Source organism: Nerophis ophidion, linkage group LG02 (assembly GCF_033978795.1).
Source record: "Nerophis ophidion isolate RoL-2023_Sa linkage group LG02, RoL_Noph_v1.0, whole genome shotgun sequence".
In the NCBI taxonomy this organism is placed as follows: domain Eukaryota; kingdom Metazoa; phylum Chordata; class Actinopteri; order Syngnathiformes; family Syngnathidae; genus Nerophis; species Nerophis ophidion.
The window spans coordinates 43216146-43229409 of record NC_084612.1 but is presented as its reverse complement, the minus strand read 5'-3'; the positions used below and the strand labels follow the sequence as shown (position 1 = coordinate 43229409).

Here is a 13264-nt window from a genome sequence, read left to right as displayed (position 1 = left end):
TTGTTTGGTAAACGTATAGCATGTTTTATATGTTGTAGTTATTTGAATGACTCTTACCATAATATGTTACGTTAACATACCAGGCACCTTCTCAGTTGGTTATTTATGCGTCATATAACGTACACTTATTCAGCCTGTTGTTCACTATTCTTTATTTATTTTAAACTGCCTTTCAAATGTCTATTCTTGGTGTTGGATTTTATCAAATAAATTTCCCCAAAAATGCGACTTATACATGTTTTTTTCCTTCTTTATTATGCATTTTCGGCAGGTGCGACTTATACTCCGGAGCGACTTATACTCTGAAAAATACGGTAGCTTTGATCATGATCATGCCAAGACGTTCATTTTGACACTACCATCGCCACCTTGTGGTGGAAAAATTATAACTTCCTTCCATATGCTCCGATCGTCCCAAATTTTTTGATGGGTGGGAATTCAAAAGTATCACAGCAGTGGTGCCAATATTGCCACTTTGTGGTGAAAAAAATTAAACCTGTCGTAACTTCCTCCGACATGCACCCATCTTCCTGAAATTTATGGTGGTGGGTTGTGACTGCGTGGGTTCCCTCCGGGTACTCCGGCTTCCTCCCACCTCCAAAGACATGCACCTGGGGATAGGTTGATTGGCAACACTAAATTGGCCCTAGTGAGTGAATGTTGTCTGTCTATCTGTTTTGGCCCTGTGATGAGGTGGTGACTTGTCCAGGGTGTAAACCGCCTTCAGCCCGATCGTAGATGAGATAGGCACCAGCGCCCCCCGCGACCCTTAAGGGAATAAGCGGTAGAAAATGGACGGGATGGATGAGTTGTGGTGTTAGGTGGGACTTAACTGCATGACAACTGTGCCGCCATTATCGCCCCCTTGTGGGGGGAAATTCTGTCATAACTTCCTTTATTTATTTTTTTTCCTTGGTCATGAAAAAGGGACGTTTTTGTCATGAAAAGGGGAGGTTTTTGTGGTTGGTGCACTAATTGTAAGCATATATTGTGTTTTTAATGTTGATTTAATTAAAAAAAAAAAAAAAGTTTTTTTAAATAAAAATTTATACAAAAATTCTTCTGCGGCCCGTGACCGGGCCGCGGCCTGGTGGTTGGGTACCACTGGATTAAGGTGTTGGATGGAACCCAACTGTATGACTACTGCACCGCCAGTATTGCCCCCTTGTGATGAAAAAGTATAACTGTCATAACTTCCTTCCATAAACTCCTATATTCCTGAAATTTTTGATGGCGGGCTCAGGGTGTTGGGTAGGACACAACTGCATGACTACCGCGATGCCTTTATTGATCCCTTGTGGTGAAAAATGAATAACTTTCTTACACATGCACCGATCTTCCCGGCATTTCTGATGGTGCGTTGGGGTGTTGGGAGGGACGCAACTGCATGGCTACTGCGTGGCGCAGTGGGAGAGTGGCCGTGCGCAACCCGAGGGTCCCTGGTTCAAATCCCACCTAGTACCAACCTCGTTACGTCCGTTGTGTCCTGAGCAAGACACTTCACCCTTGCTCCTGATGGCTGCTGGTTGGCGCCTTGCATGGCAGCTCCCTCCATCAGTGTGTGAATGTGTGTGTGAATGGGTAAATGTGGAAGTAGTGTCAAAGCGCTTTGAGTACCTTGAAGGTAGAAAAGCGCTATACAAGTACAACCCATTTACCATTTACCATTTACTGCATCACAATAATCGCACCCTTGTGGTGAACAATATAACTGTCATAGCTTCCTTCTACTTGCTCGGATTGTGCTAAAATGTGTGATGCTACGTCAGGGGTCGCCACCGTCATGTGTGCCAGCCGATTTGCGTGAATCCTGCAGTGCAACGGCCCATTCAACGCTGCTCGCAGCTTTAATTTGTTTTTGTATTGTCTCAATTTGTAAATTGTTTTGTCTTTTGCTATATTGGTTTGTGAAATTCTAAGTTGTTTGATTTTTTTTTCCTGAAAGAGAACATTTTTTGTTTTTTGTTCATTTGTTTAATGTAAATATAATTTGTTTTATTATGTTTTGCACTCCCAGGCCACCATAATGATGTATATTTACAGACATTTTAATTTGTGGGAAAGAAATTGTGGAGGATAATTTAAAGAAATCAGCCAAACATTTCACGACTGCCCTTCAGTGCCTAAGTTAGGGGTCCCCAAACTTTTTGACTCGGGGGCTGCATTGGGTTAGAACAATTTGGCCGGGGGCCGGACTGTATATACTGTATATATATATATATATATGTATATATATATATCTATATATATATATTTATATATATATATAGATATATATATATGTATACATATATATATATATATATATATATGTATATATACATATATATATATGTATATATACATATATATGTATATATACATATATATGTATATATACATATATATATATGTATATATACATATATATGTATATATACAGTATATATATACTGTGTATATATTGTGGAGAAACAAAGCCGACGAGCAGACAGCAGGATAGGACAAACAGCGGTCCTACCCAAGATGGCGGCCAGAGAGACGGGGCGCACTTGGAGCGACGCTGCAGCAATCCGAGTCAGGTGCGTAAACGACACACCTGCTCTCAATCCCTGCATCTTTTGCTGCAGTTTATAAGGGGAGAAGGGGGAGCAATCGAGGCAGAAGTAGGAGAAGAAAAAACCGACGACGAAGACGACGAGAGCGACCTGGACAGAGATGAGCCCCCGCGGAAGAGGCAGTCCCCGGCCATCGAAAGGCACGCCGAGACGAGCAGGAAGAGAAGTCGCGCTAGAAATTGGCGCGACCGACTGGAACCAAAACTTGTTTGTTGAAATAATAAACGAGAGTCAAACCTGCTACAATGTGTCTTGCATCGATGGTCACTGCAAACCACACGATAACGGCTGGAGACCTGTCACACACATATATGTATATATATATATATATATATATATATATATATATATATATATATATATATATATATATATATATATATATATATATATATATATATATATATATATATATATATATATATATATATAGGGGCTTCACGGTGGAAGAGGGGTTAGTGCGTCTGCCTCACAATACGAAGGTCCTGCAGTCCTGGGTTCAAATCCAGGCTCGGGATCTTTCTGTGTGGAGTTTGCATGTTCTCCCCGTGAATGCGTGGGTTCCCTCCGGGTACTCCGGCTTCCTCCCACTTCCAAAGACATGCACCTGGGGATAGGTTGATTGGCAACACTAAATTGGCCCTAGTGTGTGAATGTGAGTGTGAATGTTGTCTGTCTGTCTGTGTTGGCCCTGCGATGAGGTGGCGACTTGTCCAGGGTGTACCCTGCCTTCTGCCCGATTGTAGCTGAAATAGGCGCCAGCGCCCCCCGCGACCCCAAAAAGGGAATAAGCGGTAGAAAATGGATGGATGGATGGATATATATATATGAACAACATGCACACACATACACAAGTCTCCAAAACGTTAACCACCATGTTGCTACAATAAAAAACAAAAAAAGGAAAATATAAAAAGTGGTACTGTTTTTACAGTATATATGTATTCCTCGCGCATTAATTGACTGAAAGAGCGCGCAATTGTCGGTGATAATGTCAAGTTATCGATGGGAAAATGCATTTTTCGACAATATGATTTGACTGAACGGCTAGGAGACACAACAGGTAACAACAGTAACATGGATTAGAAAGGATAGATTTAAAAAATAAGAATGAAAAATAAAATAACATTTCTTTTTTTTAACTTGGAACTTCCCGCGGGCCGGATTTTGGACGCTGGCAAGCCGTAGTTTGAGGACCCCTGGCCTAAGTGGACCTTGTAGTTCCATAATTAATGTTAACATTTTTCTTCTTACATCATCCATCCATCCTTTTCCGCTTATCCGAGGTCGGGTTACGGGGGCAGCAGCCTAAGCAGGGAAACCCCAGACTTCCTTCTCCCCAGCCACTTTGTCCAGCTCTTCCCATGGGATCCCGAGGTGTTCCCAGGCCTGCCGGGAGACATAGTCTTCCCAACGTGTCCTGGGTTTTCCCCGTGGCCTCCTACTGGTCGGACGTACCCGAAACACCTCCCTAGGGAGGCGTTCGGGTGGCATCCTAACCAGATGCCCGAACCACCTCATCTGGCTCCTCTCGATGTGGAGGAGCAGCGGCTTTACTTTGAGCTCCATCGTACCTTTTAAAAATGGAAAAACTTTTTATATTTTCGGTTGAGCAGTTTACTCATTTCAGTGTAAGTATTAGATCGACACCATGATGTGATTCTTATTGTTAAAAATATATGTGTGTTCTCTCTGTATCAGTAACGTATTTACTTGGGTTCAAGTGGATACACGTGTTAAATGGACACACATGACCAATAAGAATTTATTGTCACCATTCACATGTTACACAAAAATAACACAATTCAGTCAAAGTAGATTTAACAACTAACTAAATACCAACAGTTATTTACTCACATTGCACACAATATTATTACACATAACACAATTCATAAGACATGAAAATCATATTTATTTACAAAAATCTGAGCTCTTAAGCGCAAACACTGATTTGTGTGTGTGTGTAAAAGCCGGTACCCTACAGTTATGAAAATGTAGTAAATGAAGTAGATGTACAAGAGCAAATACACGACTTAAGCCGGTATCGTAGTTTTCCCTTTGAAAAACAGGATGGTTAGCAGTCATCAAGTACACTTTACTCTAACCTTTTCCTTCTATATGTTGAATTTCTACACAATCTTTGTCTATGCAGTAAGGTTGAAGAGGTGATGATGAGGAGCAGCTTAGTGCTGCGTGAGGCAGATGGAGGTGAACTTGTTCAACGCTGCCATTACACTTTATCCTGCAACTTTCTTTCTGTTTTCAAATGAGCGCTGACAGTTTTCAGGACAAGACTGGCACAAAGATCAGCTAAAAAGCAGCGAGCAGAGGAGATTGTTGATCTTTTTCACGATTTACACAACTGGAATAGAACGATGCTTTTTCAATCAAGTCAGTTAAAATTATGATTTTTTAATATTAGCAGTCATCATCATTAAAATATGAGTCTCTACTTAATATGACCCAGATGAGAGATGTCCTTCCTTCAAATAAAACATTTTAACTTTTAAAATGAAACATATATATTAAACTACAGTTATAATCAACAATTTCAAAAATTATTCTTTATGTTATTTTTACAAATTAAAATATTCCCAAAAAATTGTACATTTCTGTTTGAAACTGTTATTCCTGATGATTTTACAAATACAACTTTTTACAGGGCTGAAAGTCAAGGTTTTTCAATACTCAATTTTAATAAAATTCCGAATTAATATACATTTTATAGTTAAGTAACAGACATGTTTTTCCTTTCTTAAATTTGTTTAAATCATTTGGATATTGTTTTCAATTTTAAATCAATTAAACTGGAATGCCATTATTGTATTTTGTTTTGTAACAAAATGATGCAGGTTATGTATTGTAAAGCAGTGTTTTCATTTTATATGCAGAGGAATAATTTCAAAATGAGTTGCGGGCCACAACTCTGCTATAAGACAAAACAATTCTAACATGTCATGGAAAAATACAGCATTCATCGGTAAAGAAATTTTTAAAAAAAGGTTAATTACAACTATTGTCATGTTTGTGCTGAGAAGAGACGGCAAATGTTTGCTAATAGAAATTAGTGTTTTCATTAGTGTACTAGTTTTACACAGCCATGTAAAAATAGTGTTTTCCATCTGAGGAGATGAAAGTGTGGATGTAAGATGAGTTGACTAACATCCTTGGTTAAAACTGAGCTAGTCTCAAGTGTACGGCAATGGATGTGTCTCAATTGGTGCATTTGTGTACTTAAACTTAAGTCTTTTGAGTACATAAGGGGGCTACACTTAGTATTTTACACTTGGGTACTTACACACTGGGCCTGATCTTCTAAGATCCAAATAACACGCGCTAAACAGCGAGTGCAATTGATAAAATTGCGAGTACAATTGGTGGGCGTGTTGCGGATAATTGTACGACTGCGTGAACAATTGATAACAAGTGCAAAAGCAGCACAGACCGCTTTATTCAAAAGATATTTTTGCATGTACTACCAGCATTACGTGCCCATGGAAACACTAATTTCCCTCTACATTTATGTTATTATGCACTTCAATCTGTGTACATTGTTGAACAAACAGCACACAACTATCATGTGTGACACATTTTCTGCAATATAGAATCACAATCCATAGACAACCAAAACTATTTTTAGCGCGCTGTAGGTAGGCGGTGGACTATCAAAACACTGCAGTGCATTCATGCCTTTGAAAAGATCCAAACGCAAGAAAACGTATAGTTTTTTCATATATGGGATATATTATAATATAGTGATGTACGAGTCATGAACAAATGGTTCAAAACCTGCAAGTTGTTATTTACTGAATCAGCACTCACGTGTTGTCTTCGCCATTAACTCAGTCAGTGATTCGAGAGAATAAACCATGTAACATATAAATATGTATGCCACTGTCAGTCTAACTGTGCTTTTATAAATGCTTTAGCCCAAAAGAAACAGAAACAAATTAGTTTTTTGCCTCAAATCAACTCTCTGAATCACTCCCTGTGTTACAGCTCGGGTTCTTGACAACGACTCACTGAATCACAGAGACCGAGTGAAAGAACTACAAAGTGAACGATGGGTCCCAGTGAATGATTGTTCGTCACTGAACAATCATGAAGGATGATTCACTGACACTCAATCACTGGTCATTGGTGGCGGGGCCATTAACGCCAACGAGTCAGGAAGGAATAATTCAAAACTGAATTTGTGTCAACGCTAGCCTGTTGTCCTCTATGTTATGGTAAGATATTTTATTTTATTTTGCACTGTTAAATATTATTATAATGTCGCACTATTATTCGTTTTCTTTTTTACTGAGTTTTTTTTAAGCAAATTGAAAATAGATGTCCTTATTGCAGTGTTCCATAACACATAGTGCACATTCAATGATGGTGCGTCCAGTTTGGTTACCAGAATAGCGCTCAAAAAGCTTAAACAGTTGTGAGCATTTAAGTTAAAGTACCAATGATTGTCACACACACACTAGGTGTGGTGAGATTTGTCCTCTGCATTTGACCCATCCCCTTGATCACCCCCTGGGAAGTGATGGGAGCAGTGGGCAGCAGCAGTGCCACACCCAGGAATCATTTATGGTCATTTAACCCCCAATTCCAACCCTTGATGCTGAGTGCCAAGCAGGAAGGCAATGGGTCCAATTTTTTTTTATAGACTTTGGTATGACTCGGCTGGGGTTTGAACTCCCAACCTACCGATCTCAGGGCGGACAATCTAACCACTAGGCCACTGAGTATGTATATGTTTTGTATATACCGGTACTACTTTTTAACCAGCAACAGGTGCTGTTGCACCACTTCTGCCGTCACATATGATAGACTTTTACTTATCCCACAATGCTGTTATTTTGGTCTCATTCAAATTGCTATAATATAATTAGTAGTTGCATAAGGAAGCCTGCAGGCAGAGAGAGAGACAAGAGTGGTTGGCAAAAACTACAACGTTGTTAATTGTTGCGACTGTGGATATACTGTGTGACATTTGTGAATAAAGGCTGCAGTTTATCAAGTTTAAGTGAACTTATATTTCGTTGGTTTCACAATTGTTGAATCAATGCTGTTACCGCTAAAGCTGAGCAGCATTAACCTTTGTGGGTGTCATTAAATGGGATGACTTGTTACATATGTGTGAGTCCCAAAGCATGCGCCCTGTGACGGTTCACAGATGACGGCGAGACTTGTACAGTCGCTAATCCTGTGCAACGCTCTACACATGCGCTCTGTGCTGAGTGAATCGAGTGGATGTGAGCCTTAGTGTGCATTAACCATGTGCAAGCTTTAGCGCATGCGTTTTGTGATGAGTGAATCAAGTGAATGGATTCACTTTGGTAGCTGACCCACAGGTACCTGAGTCAGTAAAAAGAATCACATTTACCATCACTGATATAATGGTATATACCGTATTTTTTGGACTATAAGTCACAGTTTTTTCCATAGATTGGCTGGGGGTGCGACTTATACTCAGTAGCGACTTATGTGTGAAATTATTAACACATTACCGTAAAATATCAAATAATATTATTTCGCTCATTCACGTAAGAGACTAGACGTATTAGATTTCATCGGATTTAGCAATTAGGAGTGACAGATTGTTTGGTAAACATATAGCATGTTCTATATGTTATAGTTATTTAAATGACTCTTACCATAATATGTTATGTACACATACGGGGCACCTTCTAAGTTGGTTATTTATGCGTCATATAACGTACACTTATTCAGCCTGTTGTTCACTATTCTTTATTTATTTTAAATTGCCTTTCAAATGTCTATTCTTGGTGTTGGGTTTTATCAACTAAATTTCCCCAAAAATGCGACTTAAATATGTTTTTTTCCTTCTTTATAATGCATTTTCGGCAGGTGCGACTTATAGTTCGGAGCGACTTATACTCCGAAAAAAACGGTATATCCTTGGTGAAAAAAACGAGAGTAACTATAACAAATGCCAGCAGACACCAACATTCATCAATTGGATTAGTTTTAAGTAGCTCCCTGGGTAAAATAAAATTATATTGTTGAATAGAAGGTATTTCTAATATTTGTTTTCTGAAAGTCCAAATGTGTTGCCAAATACACATCTTACAGAGGATTCTCGGGCTGTTCAGCTGTATTTGCAGCGCAATTCCCTCTTTTCTCACAGCCATGTGTGCCATGATGCCAATTTGCTAAATAAATATGAATATAGCGTCCGCAGAACAGTTGTAGTTTTGATAAATCTCATTGCGTGTGCTGAATGATTATATTTTATATTCTTCTCCTCCCAGTATTGTGGGTTAATTAGCACATATTTTGCGTATTCATGAAAACAAACACGCACTATGGATTGCGTTACTTTATTTGCTCAATTAAGGGATGCAATCCTTTGCACACAGGCGTAGTATATCAGCTTTTTTTGGTACTATCAAATTTGCACGTTTGCATGGATCAGGCCCTTAGTATATTGATTATATGAGTGTGTTACATTTGCGTACTTACACTTAGTGTTTTTACTACATAAGTGTGTTGCATTTGCGTACTTACATTTAGTTTTTTGTTACACTTACAGAGTTACACTTAGCGTTTGTGGATTATCTCAGTCTTTTGAGTACATAAGTGTGCTACACTTGCGTAGTACGTTTAAGTCTTTTGAGTACATAAGAGTGTTACATTTGTACATGTACACTTACTTTTTTTTGTATATAACAGTCTTACACTTGTGTACTTACTACTTATGCTTAGTCTTTTCAGTAGGTAACCATGTTACACCTACACCTGTGTACTTACACTTAAGTCTTTTGAGTACATAGTGTGCAGGGAAAGACACATACCTCCCTCAATGGTCGCCTTTTTGACTACGTAGCGAAAGGGGAGGAACTAAATTGAGTGGTTGCAATTCACGGTTGAAAAGGACAGAAGAAGATGACTGTAAATGTTGAGATCATAATTTCTGGTAAGTGCACATTGACAGTAAATTAGAGATTATTTTAGTATACAGAGTGTACTCTACACAGTATACTTATTGAAGTGAACTGATGCAAGTTCTCCATTTGAGACACATCCAGTGTGCATGGATTAGCGGACAAAGTGTTGCACGTTGACTGAGGTAGCTTCCATCTGATTCGTCATTCAGTGATGAGGTATGTTGATGTACTGCAGACGCTCCAAAAGTGTGCACTGAATATTTGTGTGCATGCTTTATGAGTTGAAGCCGTCAATCCAATGAAAACGCCACACAATAGATTGATGCCAACATAAGTTCACTTCCTCCAGTGAGGACAAAGAGTGACTTTTACTCAGAGAAGGGTGGGAACATGCCAAGGTCAGCAAAGTCCTCAATGTTGTAGTTGGCAGTTCCTTGGGTGGGATCTCCAGCCATAGGTAACATGTCCTGTACATACAATCACACACAGACACACCCACAATGAAAAACATCCATAACATGTTCTGGACTCGCGGGTTGTGTGTTTGTGTGTATGTGTAACCTGGAAGACTTCAGTCTGGGTGGGATTAGGGTGTGTATGCTGCTCCCCAGCCTGTTGGGAGTGGTGTTGGTTCTGCCACTGTGACCAGACTTCACTGGGTCGACCCTGAAACTGAGCTCCTGTCTGGCTGCTCTCTGCTGACACGTCTGAAAGGGAACAAAAGTTCAAGTAGGTATGATCTTCCATCCATCCATTTCCTACCGCTTGTCTCCCAGCTGCACTCGGGAAAAAGGCGGGTTACACCCTGGACAAAGTCGCCACCTCATCACAGGGCCAACACAGATATACAACATTCACACTCCCACTCACATTCCCACACTCTGGCCAATTTAATGTTGCCAATCAACCTATCCCCAAGTGCATGTTTAAAATTACTTTTTCATGTACAACACCTTTACTTTCTTTCTTGTTATACTAATAAATGTGTATGTGTCTAGGGGAGTTTTTACATACATAAAAAAGAGATTGCGCATCGTATTGGTTTTGCTGACGATAATGATAGCGGTAATAAGGTAATGTCTGTGTTGGCAAGTTGGCCACTTGATAGCACTGTTGGCTTTCCCTCTCTTCCTCTGCAGCCAAAGAGCTGTTCATGCTTTGATTGATAATTTTTCACCAATAAGTAAGTGGTATTATGTTTCATTGTCTGTTAACTTTTGCTTAGAATGTGGCTGCTTTCCTTTGTCAAAAGCACATGCAAGTGAGAAATAGTTTGACGACATAGTCACAAAATCATGGTGAACATTACTGATCATTTAAAGACTTGTATGCAGGATAAAGTCTTCACTCTCAACCTGAATCGTAATTGAATTGTCAGGTGTCCAAAAATTCATTTATCATCAGTATTAGTTTTTGACTTCTGAGGTCTGTTGTTTTTCATTTGTATTTGTATTTTCAATTTTGGCATGCTTGTCTGCATCGGGGTCTAATGACCAGGCTGGCCCGTCACAGAAACTCTGAAATTGTTTATTTTGTTTTGAAATGTAAACAAACTGGAGGTAAAACTTTGTCTGTGAATTTATTGTGTTGATCTTTGGCAGTTGCATTGTAATGCTGATAAGAATCTAATTTGAAGTGAAACATGTAGAATAAGTGTGTACATGTTAAAATTATGTCATGCTTAGGAAATTTGGAAATAAATTATGTCATTTGTGTATGGGTGAGCACTAAGTAATCCAGTAGTACAAGCATTCAGCTTGTAGGTGAGACTGCATTTGGAGTATAGTATACGCAGGGTTTTTGGCTCTTTTGAAAGCTATTAAGATATTTTTGTTCCCAACAGTCAAATTATGTCGAAGTGATACTGACACTGAGTAAGAGAGAATAGGAGTTTGAATACACTGAGAAGAAAGATAGATTTTTTCTGAAAATACAGTATACCTTCAAAATATCTCCTTTGAAAACACATTTAGGCAGTACAGTGGTAAATCCATTCATTGCCTAATCGCAGTTCAAATTTGACAACAAAATTACCAAAAAATGTGTATTTTACACTAGTTTTTGTAACGTTAGGATGAGGCATTCCAAAAATATTCAATTTAGATATACTTGGTCAAAGTATTTATTAACTTTATGCAAACAAAACAAATGCACAATGTTGATGCGCAGTTCACGTTTACCATGTTCTGCTTTGTTCCTGTTACGCGTGACTTCTAATGCTATGACATCAAAAGCCCACTCAGCAGCATACAGTATTGGTATTTTCACAATTTCAAGTGTGTCAATAATGAATTGGTCTTGGTAAGAAGGGTTGCTGGTACATGTTGTGTACTTATTTTGTGTGGCATTATCCCACAGGAAATGAAGTTAACAGTTTTCTGTTGGTTTGAATGAAGTGTCAATCAAAAGTTCATAGTTCAGAGCGCAGACAAATTATAGACTTGTGCAACAGCGTTGATTGTGTTTTTATGGATGTGAGGCTTATTGTGCACTATTTCAATGGAGTATATTCACTCGTTCTTTGTCAACACGACAGGATCGTATTTTCCCGACTTGTATCAGCTGTTTTAATACTGTGAGGCTTGTCTGTTAAGTTTAATTAATGTTTACATTTTATATTCATCCAACATTTGGAACTGGAATGAATTGTATTAGTCAAATCTAAGCAAAATAAATTTTCCAATGACGTATAACATATCTAATTACATAAATAGGAGTCAGTCTTAAAGGCAGTATTATTGTTATGAAAATAAGTGGCGGGGTCAAAGGATATTTCTATCAAGACTAGCACCTGAAGTACTTATGTTGCCTAAATGAACACATTGGTAAAAAATAGTTCATTCTGCACTATGAGTGACTCGGGCCAAAAATGTATGCATAAACAAGCAAGCAAACTTCAATTAAAACCTTACACGCACATTCCTGCTCAGCCATATTGACAATCTACTGAGAACATTAAACTGAAGCAGAAGCTCCGAGACATTTGTTTCTGTTTTAAAATAATTTAAAAAATGTTCATCTGGTCTTCACGCAGACACAAACAAGATGTTGAAGAGAGTCAACAAGGGAGCATAACAACCACAGAAGGAAAATAAATGGCATGCCTTGAACCAGATTCAGTGTTTATAATTACACGTGGGGGCAGTGGGGATGCCTCTAGGGCACAACAAGTTCAAGTTAATTTTATTTCTCTAATAAATCTTTACCAAAAATTTAAGGGCACATTTGATTTGGCACAATAAAACCGTGTTCAGTTATCTAACAAACTAAATAGTATTATTCTTATTTTTGTTATTTACATGGCAGCATGTCATTGCGGTCTTTACATGCTTTACAATTTATCATTTTGTTATATTAATAGATAAAGTGAGATTAGACTCAATGATGACATTCACTAAGTGACGCCTCTTTATTTCACATTATTCTGGATTCTTAAACGCGTTCTTCATAAACGTTTGTCAAATGTACCGACGGGAGGAGCAAGTGCGTTAAGCTACTGTACATTGAGCTACACTGCAAATGTTAGTGTGAGACACAAATAAACTCAAGTTGACAGTGAGCATCTTTGCGTACAAGTAGCGAGAGGAAAGAGAGCAAGTAGAGGGTGGCAGGGCAGAGACAATCTATTTGGATAATGTGTATGTCCATTAAAAGGCCATCAAACACAGAAATGCTTTGCTGCCCTCACCATATGGACGACAAACAGCAGGAGGTGTGAGCAGCTCTAATTTAATTCCATTTCCAGCCACTATGGTCATGTGGTTC

General features: G+C 38.7%; 1 protein-coding gene across 1 annotated transcript in view; it reads right to left on the bottom strand.

The window, feature by feature from the left end:
- Positions 1-4348: 4348 nt before the first annotated feature.
- Positions 4349-13264, bottom strand: part of arnt2 (aryl-hydrocarbon receptor nuclear translocator 2) — a 129064-nt gene continuing 120148 nt past the window's right edge. Inside the window, exons 18-19 of the mRNA XM_061884220.1 lie at positions 10061-10206; positions 4349-9966 (exon numbers count right to left, since the gene is read on the bottom strand). Coding sequence (XP_061740204.1) covers positions 9868-9966; positions 10061-10206 — 245 coding nt within the window. The 3' untranslated portion in view covers positions 4349-9867. The remainder of the gene's footprint in view (positions 9967-10060; positions 10207-13264) is intronic.